At 41.0% G+C, this 25,974-nt stretch overlaps 2 protein-coding genes across 4 annotated transcripts in view; one reads left to right on the top strand and one right to left on the bottom strand.

Moving 5' to 3' along the window:
• The window catches only part of XPC (XPC complex subunit, DNA damage recognition and repair factor), a 46,155-nt gene extending 30,260 nt beyond the window's left edge, over positions 1–15,895 (bottom strand). Inside the window, exons 1-2 of one of the 2 annotated variants that reach the window (XM_047781798.1) lie at positions 15,729–15,895; positions 1,632–1,827 (exon numbers count right to left, since the gene is read on the bottom strand). In XM_047781798.1, the coding sequence (XP_047637754.1) occupies positions 1,632–1,827; positions 15,729–15,831 (299 nt within the window). In that variant the 5' untranslated portion in view covers positions 15,832–15,895. Of the gene's footprint in view, positions 1–1,631; positions 1,828–15,290; positions 15,412–15,728 lie in introns of those variants that run through there. The other variant, XM_047781809.1, reaches the window with a different exon arrangement.
• A 111-nt stretch (positions 15,896–16,006) lies between these two features.
• On the top strand, positions 16,007–25,106 carry LSM3 (LSM3 homolog, U6 small nuclear RNA and mRNA degradation associated). Of its 2 annotated transcripts, XM_047781863.1 has the most exons (5): positions 16,111–16,164; positions 17,269–17,373; positions 18,237–18,347; positions 19,464–19,559; positions 24,790–25,106. In XM_047781863.1, exons 2-5 carry the CDS (start codon positions 17,359–17,361, stop codon positions 24,868–24,870), a joined length of 303 nt encoding a protein of 100 aa, XP_047637819.1. In that variant the 5' UTR covers positions 16,111–16,164; positions 17,269–17,358; the 3' UTR covers positions 24,871–25,106. The 2 variants fall into 2 exon arrangements, with proteins under 2 accessions (XP_047637814.1, XP_047637819.1); XM_047781858.1 differs by lacking the exon at positions 17,269–17,373 and having other exon boundaries at positions 16,007–16,164.
• The last annotated feature ends 868 nt before the right edge of the window (positions 25,107–25,974 follow it).

Genomic DNA, 25,974 nt, shown 5'->3' with positions numbered 1-25,974 from the left:
AACTATGTAGATAAGTAGCTGGCTAAATGCTGGCTCAAGACTAAATGGTTGCTAATATGTAATATATTAATGCAAATTCTAAACACACTATGTGTTTAAAGCATTGAGTTTCTTTTAGCTTTTGTAAGACTTGACACATGGTATCAAGTGAAAACATTACCAAGATTTTAGCACAGACATTTAAAATAATAAGCCTCAGGTGAGTTCCCACTGTGCCTGAGCGATAATGAATCTGACTAGGATCCATGAGGAGGTGGGTTTGATCCCTGGCCCCATGCAGTGGGTTAAGGATCTGGCATTTCTGTGAGCTGTGGTGTAGGTGACAGATGTGGCTCAGATCTGGCGTTGCTGTGGCTAGGCTGACAGCTGCAGCTCCAACATGACCCCTAGCCTGGGAACTTCCATACGCCGAGACTGTGGTCCTAAGACAAAAGTAAATAAATAAAAACACACACTCCCACTTTAGCCTGCCACTTTCAACACCAGAGAACCAGAAATTTCCCTTTAGAATAAATGTGGCAGAAATGTCTAAAGGGAAAGGGGACCAGAGCTTGCCTTGGCAGCACCCTGATCTACCTGTATGTGGATTTCTCTGCAGAAATAATTCAGCTAGTGGGAAGAGGCCACCAGGAAGCAGAGCTCAGAGGCATTCACAGGGAAAGTCTCAGGGAAAACAAGAGATGAAAGACGGTGGGAAATGAACATGCTTGTTCATGCTCCTTCCTACTGCTGCCCTGTCCTGGACTACTTTCCAAGCCAGGACTAGAGTTTGCGGGAGAAGCTGAACCAAAGAGTGAGGGTTTATTTTTGAACCAAAGAAAAAACTACTACCTCTCTGTTAGTCCTCCTTCTGCCCTCACCCTTCCAACTTCCCCAGGAAGCAGATGATCAAGTGTTCACCAGACTCAGAGCCACTGCTCACCCTGTATTAATAAGTCCATTCTCGGTAAAAGGCCCTGCCCTAGATGCCACAAAGCACATACAAAAATAAACAGCACATGGTCCCAACCATCTGAGACCTTTCAGGGTACATGGCATGGACACAAGCAAGTGTAGCAGAAGGCAAATAGGTTACACTCCTAAGAGATGCAGCAAGAAATCAGAGGAGCAAAAGGGGGAGATTTTTATCCATTAATCCTAATCAGTGAAGACTGAGAACAGATGGTTTCTGCTCTGAATCTTGAAGGTGGAGGAAAGCACTCCAGCTGGAAGAAAGTAGATGAGCACAAGCAGAGGCAGCAAGCGTGGGCATGGGCCAAGGCCGGGAAGTCTGGGCAGGAAACACTAGACAGACGGGGAGGTGTGCATATGATGTCGTCAAGCAGGAGAAAGAGCACTGGACCAAAAGCCAGAAGACCTAGGTCTCACCCTGGTCTCTGCCACCATCTAGCTGTGCAGCCACGGATAAACCACATTCTATAAGTTGCCCTCTGAAAAGTTCTGGCAGTAAACTATATAATCGCCAAGATGCTTCCCAGCTCTTACCAGCAGTCTGGGCTCTACCTAGATGAGTTCAAATACCCCATCTCTTCCATGGATCTCAGTGACCAGCAAAAGGACCAGATGTTCTGAGCCATGCCTCACTGATGGGAAAAACCAACACCTGCTCAGAAGCTTCTCTACCATCTCACCTGAAGTCATCCTCATCACTGAGGGCTTCATCCTTTACAACCTGGGGGGTTTCCAATTTCACAGTCGCTCTGGCCACCTTCTTTCTCGCTGGACCTGCTGCTGGGCCCCCAGAAGCACCACAGCTGCTCTTCCTCTTTCCTCGTGAAACTTTTGAGAGAAGGCTCTTCTTCAGAGGTTTCTCATCTTCAGAGACATCTAGAAGATGACATGGAAAATGAGAGAAGGGACAAGAGGGAAGGTGGAGACACTGTGGGTTCCTGGGCAGGGTCACGAGAAGTATCCTCCTCCCTCCATACATCTCCATCGCCCGTTTACCATCTCAGGTTTGGTCAACATCCAGCTGTTGGGCTTCCTCCCGTTTCCAAGCTGTGCACCATACACCCCTCCTCTGTCAGCCCAGTATCCTACTCCCCTACCACTACAGAGACACCACCAGACCGTAAGACTTAACGTGCAAACCTTAAACCTCAGCTATGTCCAGCAAGGAAAATACATCTATCCATTAATTAACACCTTGTTTAGACTGTTTACTTTGGGGATAATCCATTCCTATTAAGTGAAATGTTTCAAGTTCAAAAACATGTTTGAGTTTTACCACAACCTTATTTCTACCAATCTATGTTTTTGCCAACTTTCAAAACCAAACTCTGCTCATAACACATACTTTATGAAATCTTTTTAACTTAACCCAAATGGCACTCATACACCAACCATCTCAACAAGCTCAGGGTTAGAGTAAGTTAGCAGTAATTCAGAAATTTATCTTAATTATTGTTTCTTTTTTTGTTAAAGGGAAATAAAAAATGCATAAGCCTTTGGTTGTAGTTATATTAGGGATCTAAAAATACGATTTCTTTATTAACAGATAACTATTACTATTTAATATAGGTATAATAATATACTAATATGGCAGGGGAACATATTTTTCTATTTTATAAGGATATTCATATATATTATCTTGAATCTTAAATCATCCTTTTTTGACTCTCCATGACTCTGCTTCAATTAATTTTGGAAAACAATATTCTAGCATACTGAGGCTCCAAAAGAAGCTGCAATATTAACTCAAAATAGTTAATTAATTCATTCTTTCCTCTTTTTATTGTCTTTATTCCTTTCATTTATGCTTTGTTCTGCTGACTTTCTGGACAGGCATTTATATTCCCCAAGCATATTTTGCATGGGGGCAAAAAAGACTGTTTTGACTTAAAGTCATAATCTAATTTTAATAAATTTCCCATTATAGGGGCATTTATTTTAACACCAGTTAAAATCACTGCTTCAGTTGTTTCTTTAAAATGCTTTATAAAAGAAAAAAAATTATGCATTTCCATGTTTCAAACATTTTAATGGAAACATAAAATATTTCAAAATTTTTTATTTAAAATCTGGAAACCAAGTTTTCATTTCAAGGCCAGAAGTTGCTTAAAGGTTTATTTATGACTTGACAGAATAGGGCTCCCTTAAAATCAAGATTTCTAGATCTTACAATGGTTTTTAGCTCTCTGCTAATAGGCAAAGATGCTCCATACTTCACTTTATGAATCTGAAGATGCAGATGGGGGGATTGCTTCAGAAGCACTGTTTCGTCCTCACCAAATTTACTTGGTTGGTTAAGAGGCACAGCTGTGGATTTTTTGTGCTTTGAAGAGAGGAAGAGGGGTTAAAAGCAGGAACAAGCAGAATTGTCAATCAAAAAAAACTGTTCATAGTATCATTATTCATAATATTCAAAAAATTTAAAAATCTGAATGTCTGTCCACTAGACAATCACTAATTATGGTACAGTCACACAATAATATATAACTTATATAATTCAGTCATCTTTTAAGACAAAGGGAAATGATATATGATAAATGCTAAGAATGCAGAGTTGTTTTTCTAGCATAGTTTCTATTATACAAAAAAAAAAAAAACAGACTAGAAGGAAATATACCACTATTCAGTGGTTGTTATTTCTTGATGGTAGCAATATGAATGACTTTTTAAAAAACTCTTTAATTCTTTAGTTTCTTTCGGTGCCAGAGAATCAAAAGGCTATTATCCATGCAAACAGGAACAAAAAGACAGCTAGGGTAGCAATACTCCTATCAGACATAATAGACTATAAAACAAAGTCTATAAGAAAAGACAAAGAGGGCTTCATATAACTATAAAGGAGTCAATACAAGAAAATGACATAACATTCATAAACATATGCACTTAATGTAAGAGCATCTCAGTATATATAGCAAATATTAACAGAAATATAGGGAGAAATTGACAGCAACACAATAATATAATAGTAGGGGACTTTAACACCCCACATACACCAGTGGACAGATCATTCAGGCAGAAAATCAATAAGGAAACAGTGACCTAAAATGACACAGGAAACCAGATGGACTTAATAGATATTTGCAGGACATTCCATCCAAAAATGGCAGAGTACACATTCTTTTAAAGTTCATATGGAAGGACTGCAGCTCAAATTCTCATAAAAACAATAAAATTGCAACCAAATGCTGAGCAACCTTCAACCAAATGGACTGGAAACTTTAAAAAAGATATCCTACTACAAAAGACAAAGAGGAGGCCACATCAAGAGCCAGGAGGGGCGATTACATGATATAAGCAACCCCATACCTACCGGGTGGGAAACACCAGAGACTGGAAAGTAACTGTATCAACAGATAGTCACCTACAGCAGTGAGAGTTCTGGGCCCCATGTCAAATCCCCAAGCCTGGGGATCTGGCATTGAGAGAAAGAGCCCTCAGAGCATCTAGCAGTGGGGGCTAGTTGGGGCTTGTGAGCAGGAGCTCCACAGGACTAGGGTAAATGAAGACCCCATTCTTGAAAGGTACACACAGACTTTCATGTGCACTGGGTCCCAGGGCAAACCAAAGGCTCCATAGGAATCTGGATCGGACCTGACTGCAGTTTTTGGTGGATCTCCTGGGAAAACAGGGTGTGAATATGGCTTGTTGTAGGGGAAGGGCATTGGAGGCAAAGCTCTTGGGAATATTAATCAGCATGCTTTTCTCTGGAGGTGGCCATTTTGAGAAAAACTGGCCCCACCCATCAGCACTGAGAAGCCCCAGGCCAAACAACTATCCAGTCGGAATCACAGCCCCACCCATTCTAAACAGTCTGCCTAAAGATTCCCCCAGGCACACAGCCACCTCTAATCTCACCCAGAAACAAAGCCCCACTCACCAGAGGGATAGGAATCAGACCCACCTATGACTGGGCAGGCACCAGTCCCTCCAATCAGGACGCCTACAGTAAGCCCCTGTACCAACTTCAGCCATAGGCAGGCAGACACCAGAAATAAGAGAGGCTACAACTCTATTGTCTGCAAAAAGGTCACCACACCAAAAACCTATAAAAATGAAAAGACAGAGAACTATAACTCAGATAAGGGAGAAAGAAAAAAACCTCAGAAAAACAGCTAAGTGATCAGCAGATAATAAGCCTCCAGGAAAAAGACTTTAGACTGTTGATGCTGAAGATGATGCAAGACATTGGAAATAAATTGGAGGCAAAGATGGATAACTTACAGGAAACACTGAGCAAAGAAATACAAGATATAAAACTTAGGCAAGAAGAGACGCAAAATACAATAACTGAAATAAAAAATTCATTAGAAGCAGTCAACAGAATATAGGAGGCAGAAAAATGCGTAAGTGAGGTGGAGGACAGACTAGTGAAAATCACGGATACAGAACAGAAAAGAGAAAAAAGATTGAAAAGAAATGTAGAGAGTCTCAGAGAACTCTGGGACAACGTTAAACGCTCCAACATCCGTATTATAGGGGTGCCAGAAGGAGAAGAGGGAGAGAAAGGGACAGAAAAAATATTCCAAGAGATAATAGCCAAAAACTTCCCTAACATGGGAAAGGAACCACTCACTCAAGCCAGGAAGTGCAACAGTACCATATAAAATAAACCCAAGGAGGAACACCCTGAGACACATATTAATAAAACTGACCAAAAGTAAAGACAGAGAAAATATTGAAAGCAGCTGGACAAAGGAAACAAATAACGTACAAGGGAACCCTGATAAAAGTTATTGGCAGATTTTTCAGCAGACACTCTACAGGCCAGAGAGGCATGATATACTTACCGTGATGAAAGGAAAAAACCTCAAGCTGAGATTACTTTACCCAGCAAGGCTCTCATTCAGATTTGAAGGAGAAATCAAAAGCTTTATGACAAATACTAAATGAACTTCTCTAGGCAGAAAAGAAAAAGCCGCAACAGGAAACAAAAATACCACAAATGACGAGGCTCACCAGCTAAGGCATACATACAATAAAGATATGAAATCATCCATGCACAATTATGCTACCAAAATCAGAAATCGTGAGGAGGGTACAGATGTAGGAAACCGGAGGTGCTCTTGCAATTAAGAAAACAACTTAAAACAATCTTATATATACACAGACTCCTATATCAAAACTTCAGAGCAACTGTAAACCAAAAATCTGCAATTGATGCACAAACAAGTAAGAAAAATCAACTCAAACACAACACTAAAGATAGTCATCAAAGCACAAGAAGAGAGAACAAGAGAAGGAAAGAAAAAAGAGCAACAAAAACAAATCCAAAGCAACTAATAAAATGGCAATAAGAACATACATATCAATAATTACCTTCAATGTTAATGGACTAAATGCCCCAACCAAAAGACAGACTGGATGAATGGATACAAAAACAAGGCCCATATATATGCTGTCTTCAAGAGACCCACTTCAATTCTAAGGACACATACAAATTGAAAGTGAGAGGATGGAAGAAAATATTCCATGCAAATGGGAATCAAAAGAAAGCTGGAGTAGCAATACTCACATCAGACAAAATAGACTTTAAAATGAAGAATATTTTAAGAGACAAGGAAGGTCACTACATAAAGATCAAAGGATCAATCCAAAAAGAAGTATAACAATTTTAAATATCTATACACCCAACATAGGATCACCTCAATATAGAAGGCAACTGCTAACAACCTTAAAAGGACAAATCGACAATAACACAATCATAGTGTGGGACTTTTAACACTCCACTTACAGCAATGGACAGATCATCCAGGCAGAAAATCAGTAAGGAAATACAGGCCCTGAATGAAGCATTAGACCAGATGGACTTAACAGATATTTATAGGACATTCCATCCAAAAGCAACAGAATACACATTCTTCTCAAGTCCACATGGAACATTCTCTAAGATTGATCACATTCTGGGCTACAAATCAAGCCTCAGTAACTTGAAGAAAACTGAAATCATATCAAGCATCTTTTCCAACCACAACACTATACGACTGGAAATCAACAGCAAGAAACAAACTGCAAAAAACACAAACAGGTAGAGACTAAACAACATGCTACTAAACAACCAATGGATCACTGAAGAAATCAAAGAGGAAGTTTAAAAATGCCTAGAAGCAAATGACAACAATGATACAACACTCCAAAACCTATGGGATGCAGCAAAAGCAGTTCTAAGGGAAAAGTTCACAGCAATACAAGCCTACCTGAGGAAACAAACAAAAAGAAAAGCTCACATAAATAACCTTACTTTACATCTAAAGCAGCTAGAGAGAGAACAGACAAGACCTAAAGTTAGCAGAAGGAAAGAAATCATAAAGATCAGAGCAGAAATAAATGAAAGAGAAATGAAGAAAACCATAGAAAAGATCAATGACATGAAAAGCTGGTTCTTTGAAAAGATCAACAAAACTGATAAACCCTTAGCCAGACTTATCAAGAAAAAAAGAGGACTCAAATCAACAAAATTAGAAATGAACAAGGAAAAGTAACAACAGACATCACAGAAATACAAAGGATCATAAGAGACTATGATATGCAACTATATGCCAATAAAACAGAAAACCTAGAAGAAATGGGCAAATTCTTAGAAAATTGCAATCTTGCAAGACTAAACCAAGATGAAATAGAAAAGATGAATGAACCAATCACAAGCACTGACATTGAAACTGTGATTAAAAAACTACCAACAAAGTCCATGACCAGATGGTGTCACAGGAGAATTCCATCAAACATTTAGAGAAGAGCTAACACCTATCCTTCTGAAACTATTTCAAAAAACTGCAGAGGAAGGAACACTCCCAAACTCATTCTATGAGGCCACCACCATGCTGATACCAAAACCAGACAAAGATATGACAAGTAAAAATTACAGGCCAATTTCACTGATGAACATAGATGCAAAAATCCTCAACAAAATACTAGAAAACCCAAATCCAACAATACATTAAAAGGATTGTACATCATGATCAAGTGGGATTTATCCCAGAGATGCAAGCGTTCTTCAATATCCGCAAATCAATCAGTGTGATACACCACATTAACAAACTGAAGAATAAATAAACCATGTGATCCTGTCAATAGATGCAGAAATAGCCTTTGACAAAATCCAACACCCATTTCTGATAAAACCCCTTCAGAAAGTGGGTATAGAGGGAACCTACCTCAACATAATAAAGGCCATATATGACAAACCCACAGGTCACATCATTCTCAATGGTGAAAAGCTGAAAGAATTCCCACTGAGATCAAGAACAAGACAAGGATGTCCCCTCTCACCACTACTCTTCAACATAGTTTTGGAAGTCCTAGCCACAGCAATCAGAGAAGTAAAAGAACAAAAGGAATCCAAATTGGAAAGGAAGAAGTAAAACTATCACTGTTTGCAGATGACATGATACTATACCTAGAGAATCCTAGAGACTCTACCAGAAAACTGTTAGAGTTCATCCATGAATTTGGCAAAGTTGCAGGATACAAAATTAATACACAGAAATAGATGGCATTTCTATATAATAACAATGAAAGATCAGAAAGATAAATCAGGGAAGAAAAATTCTGTTTACCATTGCATCCAAAAGAATAAAACTCTTAGGAAAAAACCTACCTAAAGAGACAAAAGACCTGTACTCTTTGGGAATGAATCAACTGACAAAGGATTAATCTCCAAAATTTATAAATGCCTTCTGCAGCTCCATACCAAAAAAAACCAAACAACTCCATCAAAAAACGGGCAGAAAATCTAAACAGACAATTCTCCAAAGAAGACATACAGATGGCCAAAAAACACATGAAAAGATGTTCAACATCACTAACTATTAGAGAAATGCAAATCAAAACCACTATGAGGTACCACCTTACACCAGTCAGAATGGCCATCATCAAAAAGTCTACAAACAGTAAGTGCTGGAGAGGGTGTAGGAAAAAGGAACCCTACTACACTGTTGGTGCGAATGTAAATTGGTGCAACCACTGTGGAAAGCAGTATAGAGATTCCTCAGAAAACTAAAAATAGAACTACCATTTTATCCAGCAATCCCACTCCTGGTAATCCATACAGAGAAAACCATGACTTGAAAAGACACATGTATTCCAATGTTCATTACAGCACTATGCAATAGCCAAGACATGGAAACAACCTAAATGTCCACCGACAGAGGAGTGGATGAAGAAGTATGGTACCTATACATAATGGAATATTACTCAGCCATTAAAAGGAAAGAAATAATGGCATTTGCAGCAACATGGATGGACCTAAAAATCATCATACTAAGTAAAGTCAGGCAGACAATGAGACACCAACATCAAATGCTATCACTTATATGTGGAATCTAAAAAAAGGACACAATGAAGTTCTTTGCACAACAGATACTGACTCACAGATTTTCAAAAACATATGATTTCCCGATGAGACAGGGTGGGGAGGTCGGGGGATGCACTGAGGGTTTGGGATGGAAATGCTATAAAATTTGGTTGTGATGATTGTTGTACACCTATAAATGTAATAAAATTCATTAATAAAAAATTAAAAAATTAAAAAATAAAGTTCATATGGAACATTCTCCAGGATAAGTCACATTAGCCATAAAACAAATCTCATAAGTTTAAGAAGACTGAAAACAAGCATCTTTTTCAACAATGGTATGAAACTTGAAATCAATCATAGGAAGAAAAGTGGAAAAAAATACAAATACATGGAGACTAAACAAGATGCTACTAAAAAATCCCAAACAAAACGCATTGAACGAAAGAGAGGAAATCAGAAAATACTGTAAGACAGTGAAAATAAAAACACAATTTTACATGGACTCAGCAAAAGCAGTCTGAAGAGGGAAGCTATTTTTCAGCAATAAAGGCCTACATCAAGAAACAGGGGGGAGCTTCCTTGTGGTGCAGTGGGTTAAGGATCAGGCATTGTCACTGCAGTGGCTGGGGTTTGATCCCTGGCCCGTGAACTTCCACATGCCGTGGGTGTGGGAAATAAAAAATAGAAAAAAGAAACGGGAAGAAGTCTCAAAAAAAAAAACAAAAACAAAAACAAACAAACCCAAAACCCTGTAACCTACCATCTAAAGGAGTTGGAAAAAGAACAAAGCCCAAAGTCAACAGAAGGTAGGAAATAATAATTACCAGAGCAGAGATAAATAAAAGAGACTATCAGAAAGAAAAAACAAAGAAAAAAAATCCTATCTGGAATTACACCAAAAAAAAAAAAAAGAAATATTTAGGAATAAATTTAACCAATGAGCTGAAAGACTTATACTCTGAAAACTCTAAGACACTAATGAAGGAAAATGAAGACTACAAATAAATGAGGAGATATCCTCTGTTCATGGATTAGAAAAATTAATATTGTTAAAATGTCCATACTACCAAAAACAATCTACAGACTTAATGCAATCTCTATCAAAATGACCATGACATTTTTCAAAGATCTAGAACAAATAACCCTAGCAATCTTGAGAAAAAAAAAATCAAAGCTGGAGGGATCACACTCCCTGACTTGACTATATACTACAAAGCTATAATAATCAAAATAGTATGGTACTGGCACAAAAACATACATGTAGATCAATGGAAGAGAAGAGAGAACCCAGAAATAAACCCACACAGCTATGGTCAATTAATCTACGACAGAGGAGGCAAGAACATACAATGGAGAAAAGACTGTCTCTTAAATACATTAGGAGGGCTGGGAAGTTTGGAAGATATATGTAAAATAATGAAATTAGACCATTTTCTCACACCATATAAAAAATAAACTCAAAATGGACTAAAGACCTAAATTTAAGACTAGAAACCATAAAACCACTACAGAAGAATATAGACAGTATGCTCTGACAAAGGTCTTGGCAATATTTTTTGGATTGGTCTCCTCAGACAAGGGAAACAAGTAAAAATAAACAGGATCTAATTAAAACTAAAAGCTTTTGCACAGCAAAGGAAACTGTTGATGAGACAAAAGGCAACTTACTGAATGGGAGAAAATATTTCCAAATGACATATCTAATAAGAGGTTAATATCCAGGATATGTAAAGAGCTCATACAATTCAGTATCAAAAAAAACAAACAACCCAATCAAAAAGTTAGTAGGGAACCTAAATAGGCATTTTTCTAAAGAACACATGCAGATGGCCACCAGACCATATGAAGACACATCACATCATCAGGGAAATGCAAATCAAACTACAGTAAGCTATCACCTCACACCTGTCAGAATGACTATCATCAAGAAGAAAACAAGTAACAAGTGCTGGCAAGGAGAAGGGAACTCTGGAACCCTGTTGGTAGGGATGTCAATTGGTATAACAACCGTGAAAAACACCATGGAGTATCCTCAAAAAATTAAAAATAGAACTACCATAGATCCAGAAATTCCACTGCTGGGTATATATCTGAAAAAACCATAAAATACCCCGGGATTCACTGCAGCATTATTTACAAGGGCCAAGGTATGGAAGCAATCTAAGTGTCCAACTAGAGATGAGTGGATAAAGAAGATGTGGCAGAGTTCCCATCACAGTACAGCGGTTAACAAACCCGACTAGTATCCATGAGGATGCGGGTTCAATCCCTGGCCTTGCTCAGTTGGGTTAAGGATCTGGTGAGCTGTGGTATAGGCCACAGACACAGCTTGGATCCTGCGTTGCTGTGACTATGATGTAGGCTGGCAGCTACAGTTCCATTTAGACCCCTAGCCTGGGGACTTCCACATGCCACAAGTGTGGCCTAAAAAGACAACAACAACAACAAAAAACAGATATGGCATGTATATATAACAAAATATAATTCAGGCATAAAAAAGAATGAAATTTTGCCATTTCCAACAACGTGGCAATTATTACACTTTGTAAAATAAGAGAAAAACAAATACCATGTTCCCACTTATATGTGGAATCTGAAAAATAAAAATGAACAAATACAACAAAACAGAAATAGACTCACAGATACAGAGAACAAATTAGTGGCTACCAGTGGGGAAAGGGATTTGGGGGAGGGAGAGGCAAGATAGGGGAAGGGGATAAGGAGGTACAAAGTACTAGGTATAAAACCAGTTAGTTATAAGGATGTAATGGACAGCATAGGGACTATAGCCAATACTTCATAATAATGTTACATGGAGTATAGTCCAATATCAAACATCAAACCACCATGAACCACACCTGAACCAATACTACAAATCAACCATAATTTTTTTTAAAGGCCATTGTCCAGGACTCTCCAAGATCTAGAGCCCGCTGTATCCCCCAGTTGTGAATCTGTAGATTCAACCAATCTCTGGTCGAACTTTGGTTTAATCTGCAGAAGTAGAACCCCCAGACATGGAGGGCTGACTGTACTACACTGTTACATTAAGGACCCAAGCATCTGCGGATCTTAGTATATGCAAGGGTCCTAGAACCAACTCCCTGCGAGGGACAACTGTATGTCTCACCAACCTCCTTGACCTCCTTCTGGTTATCTCAGCAGGGCATGGATTAACCACTGAGGCTTGCTTAGCCTGCTGATTAAATTAAAAAACAAACAAACAAACAAACAAACACCTGCTTAGAACTGCTGGAAGCACATCAAAACACTAAGAGTAAAATAAACTCTTTAGTTTGGTCTCCAAAGTAAGGGTCCTGCCCCTCTCCCATTTTAATTCCTACCGCTTGCCTCCTAGTGCACCATATGCTGCCAGCCAGCCAAGCTCCTTTCCTAAGAGCCTTTTAACTTTGTGATTCATCTTCCCCGAGAACTTCCTAGGAAAGACTCCTTCAGGATGGTCAGTAATTGGCTCAAAGGGCCACATCCTCACACCAGCCTTTTTCAACCACTGATGCCGACTCAGCTGCTTCTTTCCCGTCCCTTTGTCAGCTTTATTACAACAACCTGTTCTGCCTTCTTCACCCTCTCATCACCATACAAATCTACTTGTAAACTTATTTGTCCTACCTACCCTTCCCCATAGAGTAAAAGCATCATGGGAGCAGGAACCTTGCCTGTCCTGTTCAATACTGTAACTCCAAGGCGTAGAATGGTGCCCCAAAATCACAGGTGCTCAGTATCTGCTGAAGGAGTTGATGAACTACACCGATGAAGGCACTGACACTGAAATTAAATATGAAGGAACTACAGTTACCCCCCCCCCAAAAAAAAACATAATGTTGAAGAGTATTTTCTTTGTCCCCAGCTGTGGGAAGCGTCCAAGTGTCACCTTCATTTGCAGGCACTGAGGTGGTGTTCCCGTCGTGGCTCAGTGGTTAACGAATCCGACTAGGAACCATGAGGTTGCGGGTTCAATCCCTGGCCTTGCTCAGTGGGTTAAGGATCCGGTGTTGCCATGAACTGTGGTGTAGGTCGCAGATGTGGCTCGGATCCCGTGTTGCTGTGGCTCTGGTGTGGGCCGGCAGCTACAGCTCTGATTAGACCCCTAGCCTGGGAACCTCCATATGCCGTGGGAGTGGCCCCAGAAAAGGCAAAAAGACAAAAACAAAACCAAAACAAAATAAAAAAAAACCCACACTATGGTGCTGTCAGAAACTACACTGAGGAGTCACCAAATCAGTGTCACCTGCATCCAAAACCACAACCAAACTGCTCCTCTACCCAAACACAGCAAAGATGCTAACTCTTCCCAGAAGCTACCTCAGAAACTTATGCTAGCTGCACTGGCTCATAATTTTCGTCAGGCTTAAGTAATCCCCTACCTATGCTCAGGCTGAGTTGATAGGAGCTGGCCCATCTGATTACCTCACACAGACCATGCCAGGAGATTCACATGCTCTCAGGGAAAACTCACCACCACCCCACAAGTCAAACATGAGGTTCAGAGAGATGAAATTAATTTGCCCAAGCTAATTTATGCAAACCCATATAACTATTAAGCATTGGCACTATGCCAAGCTGGTGACAAGGTGAAGTGTTTAGATGGGGGAATGCTACTCAGGCAGGTGGCATTTCCAAAACCTCTTCAATTAGAAAAAATTTTTGAAATTGCCATGTATTCCAAATACATTCCCTGGCTAGAATGACAACCTCCTTTAACAGCTGTTTACTAAAATAGTACCTATCCCTAAAGCTGCAGGTTAAACATTCATTTCCCAGCTCTCCTAATTACTCCTTCACCAGCCACAAAGCCTCCTACCATCTTCCATGATACCACACTGTCCTGGATAAATTTTTTTGTAAATGTCAACACTACCATACCCTAAGCTCCTCCAAGAAAGCTCTAAGTCCCATGTCACGCAGTTTGTGTGCAGCACACGTTAGGTACTGACACATTAGGAACGTTTATTTTATGACTATGTGAATAAAACGGAACTCACAGTATTGTGAGGTGAATCACTTTTTAAGTTTATAAATGGTTACTGTTTTACTATTTCCTAATGGACGATGGCCTTATAATACGTACAGAATCACAGAATTATTGAATCTAGTGTCACAGGAGACCTTGCTGGTGACTTAGTTTAACTGTCTACCCAGTTATATCAGGAACCCCAGAAATCCCTTCTACAGCATACATGTATTATGCAATGACAAACTATTTATCAAGCATTTGGTATATGCAGGGAAGGGGAAAAGAACAAGATAAGAAAATTAAGATGCGTTTTTATAACTTTCAATTCTGGTAAGAGAGAGCAAAAAGGAAGCAAATAAATTAACAAGGTCATTACAGATGTGACAGAAGCTGTGATAAGGTGCACCTGAAAAGACCAACTTAGGACATTCAAGGAATACCTGGATTGAGACCAGGAGGAAGAGAAGTCAGCTACAGCAAAGCCATGGAAAAACATTCTAGGCAGAGGCTCAGGTGAGGAATCACATGGTGTGTGTGAGGAGGCCAAGAAGGAAGGGATCTGGCAAAGAAGACTAGGAAGAGACAACAGGAGAGGCAGCAGCAGCCAGATCATACAGGGTCTTGTAGGCCAAGGTGAGGAATCTGGAGGCTGTTATGCCAATGGCAATGGGAAGACACAGAGGGTCTGAAGTGGGAGCATGGCAAAATCAGATTTTTTTTTTTTTTTAAGGTACTTTGCGCTGCAGCACAGAAAACTCCTGCAGGGGAATAAAAAGAAGTAGGGAGACCCGTAGAGAGGCAACTGCAGTCGTTCAACTGAAAAGTGATGGTGGTTTCGAAGGGGTATGTGGCCATGGAAACAGAGAAGTGGAGAGATTTGAGATATAGTTTTGAGGTTAAACTGATAGGATTTGCTTTCTGAAGGACTGGATGTGTGTTGGAGGGAAAAGGAGTTTGCTTTAACAAGTGATGAAGGGGTCAAAGACTGAGATGGGGAAAAGTAAGAAAGGAATAGGTTTAAAGGGGAAATCAAGTGTTTTGCTTTGCGCATGACAAATATAAGCAGCCTACTCGATATGCACGTTGTCAGGTGGGATCCAAATCTGGGACTCTCCACACACCACAGCACTCTAAGTCTTGGTCCCTTCGTCTCGTGGTGACACAACATAATAGCAGTACCTTTCACATATTCAGCCCCCTGCTTCCGCCTGCATCCTGCGGGCGAAAAGGAGCAGAAAGAGGCTACGCAGAGGAGCTCGCGGTCAGCTGGGCTCTAGCGGAACTTCTCAGGGCGCATCACCTCCGGCCAGGAGAGCAAAGGCGCAGGGCCGCCAGGGAGCACCTGGGCAAGTGCACACCCCCAGCCTCCCTAGGCCTCCGGAACACCGCCCCCCAGCGCAGGTGGGAGGGAGGACGCCTCGCTCACACCTCCAGGAAGCCGGCCTCCCGCTACCCACACCCAAACCTCTTCCACCCTCCCTACCAACCCCAACTCAGCCTGGCTCATACCCGCCTCCTTCTCCTCGCGCCGGGCTTTGCCCTTGCCCTTGGCCTTCTGGCCGCGCGGTTTGCGCCCCCGCAGCGCCCTGCCCGCCGTGCGCTTTGGAGCCATCTCTGCCCGGGCAAGACTCGCCTAGAGCGTGACGCACCGCGTCTCCGCGGGACGCAGCTCGCGCGCTGGCCCCGCCCCCAGGCGGTGCAGGGCCTGGTCACGCCCCCTCCGGTAGATTCCCGCCTGCGCCCAGGATGAAGCTCCGCCCCAGCCTCAAAGGACCAATGCAAGCTGCAGGAAGCAAGAAGCTGTAAAACCAACCTCCTTCTACTTCCGGTGCATTGAGTCCTCACGTTTCCGGAGACTGGGGTGGGCGTAGGGAGCAGCTCTCGTGCCCTCGCGAGAGGACGGAAAGGGCGCAGGGTTTGAAACATGGCGGACGACGTGGACCAGGTGAGTATCTTCTGAAGAGTTCGCTCTGGGGCGGCTTCTCCCTGTCCGGGCCAGGGTGTGCCCAGCCTTGTTTACCAAGGTTGTTTTCCCCAAGCTCAGGGTTGCTTTTCCCATACTCACGAGAAAGTGGCCTGTTACGCCTCCTCTTTCTGGGTCATCACGGCCTTAACCTGCCTCTTGGTTAACCGCGCCCCCTCCGAATTTTGCCTCAGGCCCTGAGACCTTGTTGTTCAAAACCCTCCTGAAAATTAGTTATTCCTCACTCTTCTCACTTCCTTTCTCTTGAGTCTCACTTTGATTTGTAGAATGAGAACTATTATCCTTGCCTGCCTCACGGAGCTCTCGGGATTCTGATAGAAAGGCTAATAATACATTTAGTGGGTTATTGTCATTACTGAGCGCAACAATGATTACACGGTCTACAAACACCTAGTGAGCATCACCTTTGTATAGTTAGAAACCTTTCTAAATACCAGGGACATCGGCATTGACTTGGGAGATACCTGCCCAACTTGGGGCTTATATTCGGGGGAGCACAGATAACAAGTAAACATAAATATGCGAAACATATGGAAACTGTGATGTGGTAGGCAGGAGACAGGGAGCTGGTATTTAGAATAACTGATGGTCCTTCAGGCTTTCTTACCTGCTCTCCCGTCTTCTCCAAATGCTCTTCCTCAGATATTTTTGTGGATTAGGCCGCAGCTTCAGCTATTTACTGAAATCTCACCTCATATCAAAGAATAGGTCTCTGGCCACCTGCATAAAATAGCACTCTCCCAGTCTGCCTTATTTTTCCTCATAGCATGTTATTTGTTCATATTGAGCATATGGTTCCTTGTTTAATGTCTGTCTTCCCCAGCTAGAATGTGAGTCCCTTGAGAGCAAGAGTCTTGTTTTGTTCACTATTCTGGGTTTAGAGCAGTGCTGGAAACACTCAACAAATATTCATTGAGTGAATGAATTGGATGGTCTGGGAGGCCTTTTGAAAAGGCAGTACTTAAAGCTACAGGATAAAAAGGATGGACAGTGGGAGGTAGGTCTCTGTCATGTATATATTCTTACAGTATTATGATTACTTACTTATATGCCTTTCTCCACTAGAATGAACTCCTTGAGGGCAGGGACTGACTCCTGTATCACTGATCTAGTAACTGGCTAGCTGGTCTTTAACAAACATCTGTTGATCTGGAGATGGAAGCAGTTGAGGTCAGGATTTCCTTTCTCTTTTTTGCATCTAGCCCTTTAAGGCTATAGAGACTGTAACATTCAGTCACCTTCCTCCAATGACCCTATGTAATCCCCGAAGCAGCTCTCCTTAAATAATCTTATCAACTCACCTGGCTTCAACCATCCCTTCCACATGGACCCCAGTCATCCTAGTCCTCATGAAAATCATGAAGGGAAGATTGTGGCTTCCTCATTTTGTAAACAAGGAAACAGAATTAGAGATGGCATGGTTTTTAAACCCAGTTCATGAATGTCAGAGTCAGGGGTTGAACCCACACTGCCTGACTCCAAAGCCAGTGCTTTCAACCAGTATTTTTCTATACTGCCTGCTAAATATATTCATCTTACTGGCCAGATGGCGCCCTAAACTCAGCCTCTCCTGCACTGCACTCATAATCTTTCCTCAAACATTCATCTCCACTTAGTATGTGGTAGTCATTAAGTGTATGTTCTTCCAATTGCTAAATGATAACATGAAAGAAAGATGAAGGTCCTGAGACAGTAACTCCCTATACCCTGAAATGGGGTCAGACAGTTTGGATTTTGAGAGAACAGAGTGCAGTCATGATTATTTTGTTGTACAGCTCCTTTCTGTGTAGGTATGTTTCAGCCCTCATTTATCCAGCACTTAATATACGCTAGGCACTGTTCTAAGCCTTCATATATGTATTTTAAGCCTCACAACAGTAGTATTAGGTAGGCATTCCTGTTACACACATTTTGAAAATTAGGAGACTGAGGCATAGAGGGGTTAACTAACTTGCTCACAGTCACACAGGGCACTGATGGTTCAGACACTTCACTCTCTAGAACTGTATTACTAAGCCTGTTTCTTTTATCAGCAACAAACTACCAACACTGTAGAAGAGCCCCTGGATCTCATCAGGCTCAGCCTGGATGAGCGAATCTATGTGAAAATGAGAAATGACAGAGAGCTTCGAGGCAGGTTACATGTGAGTAAATTTATTAAATCACCTTGAAATTAGATTATTTCCTCAATGTTGCTCCCTAACCCCACCCCTTGGAAATGTAAAAACTGTCCACTGTGAAAGAGTGTTTTGAATAGATGAGAAGGAGGTGGAAAGTCACCTGTATTTCTAAACACCAAATAGAACTGTACTTTATTCATATGTTTAACATATTTTTCTCTTAATGGAAATACGTCTACTAGAGAACATTTTCATTTCTTTCATTTTTTCCTTTCTGTTTATTTGTAAATAAGATTTATTTGTCCTCCATTCTTATTTAAATGTTCTTTAAATTACTGACATGTATATAAATTTGCGTTTTCTTGTGAAAAATTTTACACAGGAATACGTAGAGTAAAAGGTGAAATCCTATTTCTTCTCTTGGGTCTATAGTCTTTCAGATCTTTTCTGTATATTTACACAGAACAGATACATGAATATGTGTCTATATGTATATATTTACACTGTATACACCCTCTCTAAAAAATGAATGGGATCATGCTATACTTTTGAGTTCTGAATGTCTGAGTTGCAGTACTTGTTGATCAAGCCCACATGCGCCAAACAGCTAGTTCTGGCGAGGCTGCAGTATTGCTTACTTTCCTTTGCAGTGTTTAGGGCAGGGAGGGTTGAATGACAGTGTCTTGTGCCTTTCGGAGATTTCAGTGCCATCATCTCAGCAGTTAAACAGAGAATTTTATTTCCTTTGTGGTATATTTCTTGTCACTCTGTTATAGGTGGAATTGGAAGAAATGTACTGAAAAGTGATGAACTAGCTTTTTTCAAAATGAAATTCCATGACATATTTATGTGACTGCCTTAGATAACAAATAGGGTGGACACTTTAAAAGTAACTTCAAGATATTTTGAGTGAATTCATTTTTGACCATAAATAGTTTTATATTTGCATCAAATCAGTTATCATTGGAAATGATCTTCAAAGAAACATTGTATTATAGCACAGCAGGATTATATGCATTTTAAGTTTGTGCTTTAAGTACTATGTGTTACTCGTAATTGAGCCATTTGTATATTGTAGGCCCTGTTCATTATCTCCTAATTTGCTTATTAAATTTTTCGTCCCTTGCTGTCCCACTTCAGGCTTATGATCAGCACTTAAATATGATATTGGGAGATGTGGAAGAAACTGTGACAACTATAGAAATTGATGAAGAAACATATGAAGAGATATATAAAGTAAGTCATGCACTTCTATTCATGGCTTTTTAAATGTCAATTGTTCTCAGAAGCCAAAAGCTTAACACCCGTTAAGCTGTTGTGTTTTGATGCCTATTCATGGACTCAGTAGAGTATAGTCATTAAGAGCAAAGGTTTTGGGGTCCAACAGATCTGGTTTCCTGTGCTGGCTCAGTCACTTTCTATTTGGGGTACATTGGGCGGTGGGAGGGTACCTTTGCAGACTTCACTTGCTCATTGGTAAGCAGGAGTACTATGGTTTCTCTCATGGGGTTGCCAGGATTTGGTGAGATGTGCTGTGTAAGACACCTTTCCTGGTACATAATGGTAGTACTGGACAGTGTGGTTTTGTTTGATGTGGATTTGACCTATCAATACTTACTAAAAACTAAAACTGAGAAATTTAAAAAATATTAATGAACTCCTTAAAAATATTGTTGACATAAGTAACATTTTTATGAGTGATAACTTTTTTAAAACAAGATATTTAGGGAGAAGTGTTTTTGTTTTACATTTGCAAATCTCTTTAATGCTTGGCTTAATAGTTGACATCTGGGAAGTTCCCGTCATGACGCAGTGGTTAATGAATCTGACTAGGAACCGTGAGTTTGTGGGTCCGATCCCTGCCCTTGCTCAGTGGGTTAAGGATCTGGCATTGCCATGAGCTGTGGTGTAGGTCACAGATGTGGCTCAGATCCCGTGTTGCTATGGCTGTGGCATAGGCCAGCAGCTATAGCTCCGATTAGACCTCTAGCCTGGGAACCTCCATATGCTGCAGGAGCGGCCCTAGAAAAGGCAGAAAGACCAAAAAAGAAAAGAAATAGTTGACATCTGGGAACTCAGATCTTTTTTTCTGCATTTAATCTGTTGTGATATGTTATGACTGAAGAAATGCTAACCCCACACAGATAGATAGTTGGAAAAGGGAGGAGTATTTTGTGTAGATACCTGCCTTTGATGCTACAGCCAAACTAAGTGAGTGGTAGTTTCTTAAAGGTAAGGTGTAGTGTGGAATCTGAGACTGTATAAGTGAAGTTTTCATACTCTTTTTACATATAATTGGTCCACCTTGCACTTGGAATGGGTCTTTTACACATGCATGATTTTATAAGATCAAGCACTGGTCATTTAGAAAATACTAGTTCACTGAATTATGCAGATCTTTCAAATACTGGAACATGTTATTATTCAGTATAAAAAAAGAAAACCACATTTGTTCATTCTTTGCTGTATTGGGAAGTTAGTCTGACCCTCCTAGGGCATTGTGGTCTAAAATGTAAATTCAGGTGGCAGGACTGCCTGGATTCACAGCTTGACCCCATTGTCTACCAGCTGTATAGTTATACCAGTTACCCACCTTGTCTGTGACTAAGTTTCCATGTCTGTGAGATGGGGCTGGTAATAAGACCGTCTTTATACAGTGCTTGAGGATTCATTGAAAAGTTGCTTGAAAAGCCTTCAGATGGCAACAGACACATATTAAGTGTTCAGATGTAGCCTTTGTTCACTTTTGTAGCTCTGCTTTGTCCTGGCTTTTCTCCTCTTTTCAGCCACTCTTGACTACTTGGCTATTTTTTTTTTCCTCATTCTGAACATGAGATTTTTTTTTTCTTTTTTTATGTTTTTTTTTTCTTCTCAGATGTGACTTAGTAACTACTGTTTGTTATGAGCCATCAATCTGTAATAATAATCAGTACAGCTAAAAGCTTGAGGTCTGGGTTAACAGTTCAAATCCTGGCAGCTGATTAGTTAGTGACCTTGGACAAGTTCCTCAGGGACCTCCTCTATAAAATGCAATTAAATAATTGTGCTTTCCTCCTGAATTATAATAGGATGCACTGAATTTGGTGTTTGTTAAGCTGATGCTAAGTGATGATTGATGGCTGTTATGATTAAGGATAAATCTATGTCTTCAGTTTCTTTTTTTTTTCTTCCCATTTTTTGGCTGCCCCTCAGCATATGGAGCTCCCAGGCCAGGGATCAGATCTGAGCCATAGTCGTGACTTATGTTGCAGCTGCAGCAACACCAGATCCTTAACCTGCTATGTCGGGCCTGGAATTGAACCTGCATCTCAGTGCTCCCAAGACGCCACCGATTCCGTTGCGCCACAGCGGGAACTCCTCTATGTGTCCAATTTCTTTTCTGAGCTTCACTCTGCCATTTCCAGTATTCTTATTGAAAATATATCCACATTGATTGTTTTGTCAAACTCAGTACCTCCAAAACTAAACTCCTGGTTCTTCATCTTCAAAATGAGGTCAATTCCATGTTTTTGTTATGATTCTCAGTTATTTAGAACATGTATCTCAATTTTATATAAAAACAAGTCAGCTGAAAACCTAGTAGCTTACAAGCACACACATTTATTAGCTCACAGTTTCTGTGGTCAGGTGTCCAGGCTCAGCTGGGTGCTCCGCTTCAAGGTCTCTAACAAGACTGCACAAGGGTTGAGGTCTCACCTGAAGGCTCAGCTAGGGGAAGATCTACCTCCCAGTTGACTTACATGGTTTTTGGCAGGATTCATGTCCTCCAGGTTATTTGGACTGAGAGCCTAGTTCTTGCTGCATGGGCCTCATCTGCCAGGTGGCTTGCATCGTCAGACCTAGCACAGTGAAAGTAACTGCCTTACATAACCTAATTGTGAGAGTGATGTCCCAAGAACTTTGTGGTGGTCTCTTTGCTAGAAGCCAGGCACCGCCTTCACCTACACTCACAGGGTGGGGATCATGCCAGGGGGTGATATCAGGAAGCAGGGGTCATTGGGGTTGTTGAATTGAAACTACAGTTGAATTAACAGAGAACCATTTTGGATGTAGTGGTTTCCATATGGAGGTAAGGTTGGAACATTTTAGTTCAGAAATGTGACCACTGAGTGAGGGATTTGAGTAAAATATATCAGTTGGTTTGATTAACACTGTCTCTTTCGCTGAACTTGCTGTGCTAAGGCTCAGATTGCCTTTTGCAGCTTGAAGGGAACCCGAAGGCAGACATGGTATTTATTTCTCTGAGAGTGATGCTCAAGTGTGTTCCTTGAACCAGGACTTTGGGCAGCACCCTGGAGTGTGTTAGAAATGCAGGTTCATGGGCCACACCCTGACCTATTGAGTGAGGATCTGTGAGCATGGAGCCGGGGACAGCCTTCAAGCTGTTAAACAGGTGATCTTTGCAGGTTAAAGTTTGAGAATTGCTGTCCTGGGATAGTATTATCTGTGAGGAATTGGATACATTCCTGGCTGACATCCTGAATTTGTATGTATTACTTAAACTTGTGTGAGGGGTTGTCTTTTTTTGTTAGTTCCAGTACCCAATAAGCTCATAGAACATGGTTTCTACATTTTAAAGAAGTTATGAAAACAGCTATTACTCATATCTTCTGCCTGGCACAGAGACAGTTCTCTATCAGGTCTACATGTGGTCACTTGTACAGCTTCTGTAAGCAGGAAAGGATGAATTACTTGTCATTAACCCCCCCATCACCATCAACACTGTAGAGGAGCAGAGACATGATATCCACTATGAAAACCCCCTTTCAGAAAAGGAAAGATGGGAACATGGAGTAGTTACTGGTCCTTTGCAGTGATGAATTCCCTGGGTAGGTGTGAGTGGTCCCTGTCCTGGTAGAGAAAAATCCCTTGTCCTGGGTGATATTGGGACACACTTATACTAAAAAACAAAAATTCTTTTCCGTGTATCTAGAATTCAAATTTAATTCGGTGACCTGTATTTTATTCATTAAATCTGGGGGCTATAGAATGTTCACAGAAACATCTCGATTGTGCTGGAAGACTCACATTGTCAAAGGCTTTTTTAGCCGGGCTGTGGTTTTTTTGGCAGTACAATTTCTTTAAAATCCATCATATGGGAGTTCCCGTCATGGCGCAGTGGAAATGAATCCGACTAGGAACCATGAGGTTGCTGGTTTGATCCCTGGCCTCACTCAGTGGGTTAAGGATCTGGCGTTACCCTGAGCTGTGGTGTAGGTAGCAGTCGCAGCTCAGATCTGGCGTGGCAGTGGCTGTGGAGTAGGCCAGCAGCTACAGGTCCAATTAGACCCCTAGGCTGGGAACCTCCATATGCCTCAGGTGTGGCCCTAAACAAAAGACAAAAAAAGGAAAGCTTAGGACATTATATGTTTCTGACCTTCCAGTCACTTCTTTTTGGGCCAATAACCTCAAAGTCCTTTTCTAGACAGAACATTAGGCGCCTTTATTTCTTTAGTTCCTCACCTCTATTCCTCTCCCCCAAATTACTGTTGACTGCCTTGGGTCATTTGCTAAAGTAAATTTGGGTGGAAAGGCAACACCCTTAATCTGATCTTCCCTTCAGCGCTGAGCTTGTTTAACCTGAGAAGTTTTGCAGAACTGCTTTGTTCCTCAAAGCTTTTTTTCTTCCTTATCATCCACAGTTTGAGGTCTAAAAGCAGTTGGCTTTTCTGACCCTGTGAATTCTTCTTCTCGTCTCTGCTCGAAAACCAGCTAGTTCTCGCCTGAGCCCCTGTCTTCCTTACAATTCCATGTCAAGTGCATCTGGTTCACAGCAGCAAAACTAACATTTGGCTTTTCCCAACCTCTTCCACCAGAATCTGTAGGTTTGGGATGTCTTTGGGCTACTTTCCAAGTCATTATAGGCAACGGTTTGACCAGGGCATAAGAAGATTTAGACCTTCCATATCTGTTTCCTTACTGTCTAAGGCTTGTCTCCTAGGCTAACATGAAAGGTGTCCATTGCACACGTGAGCACAGTAGCACATAGAAGCAACATGGGAAGGCTCAGTACAGCAGGGTTTTATCTCTGCCCAACTTGACAGTCCTCAGTGAGGTTTTAGGTTGTTGCAGAAGCTTTGTTCCAGGTGCTCTGCCATTCCCAGGGTTCTAAGCTGGTCCATAGTAGGGGGAGACCTAAGAGAGCATTCGAAGGAAGTTTCTGGGTCGGTCATCACTTCCCACTGCTTAAAACCGAGTGCATGGTACCATCTGGTTGGCCGGGAGCATGAGAAACGTAGTCTAGCTTTGTGCCAGGAAGAGGGCCAGCTATAGTCTCTGCCCCAGTCATGTTCCAGGAAAATGAAGTTAATGGATGGTTCTTTGTGCTGCCGAGGTGAGTGATCAGGTTTTTTAATCAACTTGTGTTATCAATCTGTGTTCATTGTTTTCAAATTTCTCTCTGAAAAACTAAATAATACTACTACAAATTTGTATAAATGTGTTGTTGTTTTTTTTCCTCTTTCAGTCAACAAAACGGAATATTCCAATGCTCTTTGTCCGGGGAGATGGCGTTGTGCTAGTTGCCCCACCGTTGAGAGTTGGCTGAAACAAAGAATTTATCCTGTGTGGAAATGGGAGATGTTGTGTGTTGCCTCTTTAAATGTAGAAGACACCCAAAAGAGAAACCTGCGTACATTTTGATATTAAGAAATAACCAAGAATTCTTCCACTCCTGAAATAAATTGATTTGCAGATAACTCAGAAATTCTTGAGCTAAACAGCATTTTTATTTTTCTCTAACTCATCCAATAAATGTGATCACCAAGATGCAGAATTTTTTCAGGAGTTGATTTGCTCCATTGTTTTTCAGACGATTTTTGGGAGGTTTTTTTTTTTTTCCTTTAAATTAAATTTGACATTTCCTTTTTTGATTTTTAATGCAATGTCCTGTCTTGTGAATTCTTTCAAGTAAGCACATGTCTTCCACTCACTTTATTTGTACACTCCTATGAGGCATCTGCTGTTTGCGGCCCCGAATTGGGTCCTGGGAACTATGGTTTAGTCTACATTCTTCCCTCCCTCAAGTCTAGAGAGGGGTTGTTTAGATCAGTAATTGCAGAACGGTGAGGTCAGTGGTGATGGTATTGTGTGTGTATGGGGTGCCGGTGGAGCACAGAGAAGAGCACCCAGATCAGAACGAACTGGGTGGGCAGCTCTGCTGGTAATGACATCTCATTGGAAATGCTAGCTTTGTGGAAGATGAAGAAGCCTGGTTTCTGTTCCTTCTGCCTCGCCTTCAGTGGTTATTTACCTGGGTGGTTCGGCCTTGGTCTTATCTACCAGTGTTGCACATATTTTATAACTGCAAGAAATGGTTTTTCACTCTTAGATCACAGGCCTTTAATGGCAAGAGGTCTCAAACAACATATCATAGTAGCATAAGAAAACAAAAATGGCTAAAAGCATAGCTGTTTATTTCTAGCTCCAGTCTGCACTTAATGCTTGGAAGGCAAAGGGGAAAGTATATGTATGTGTTGCAGTCTAAAACTTTAAGACGAGGCTTAGAACCAGACATCTTCCACTAAGTAGGCTGTGCCATTTTGAAAAAGAAAATTTGATACGTGGATGTCTTATCTGTAAACATTCTGACCATGTGTTTCTTAATCCATCACGTAGCACCATGTTAATGCAAGCACAGTATTCTAAGCCA

This window comes from Phacochoerus africanus, chromosome 1 (assembly GCF_016906955.1).
Source record: "Phacochoerus africanus isolate WHEZ1 chromosome 1, ROS_Pafr_v1, whole genome shotgun sequence".
Classification (NCBI taxonomy): Eukaryota; Metazoa; Chordata; class Mammalia; order Artiodactyla; family Suidae; genus Phacochoerus; species Phacochoerus africanus.
Note: the sequence above shows the minus strand (reverse complement) of the source record. Positions and strands in the feature narration are given on the sequence as shown.

Bases quoted from the DNA above. Each gene is read 5' to 3' on its own strand.
- LSM3 (XM_047781858.1), top strand. From the start codon at position 16,144: ATGGCGGACGACGTGGACCAG. The intron at 16,165-18,236 runs GTGAGTATCTTC...TTCTTTTATCAG, and splicing joins TGGCGGACGACGTGGACCAG to CAACAAACTACCAACACTGT. The intron at 19,560-24,789 runs GTAAGTCATGCA...TTCCTCTTTCAG, and splicing joins CATATGAAGAGATATATAAA to TCAACAAAACGGAATATTCC.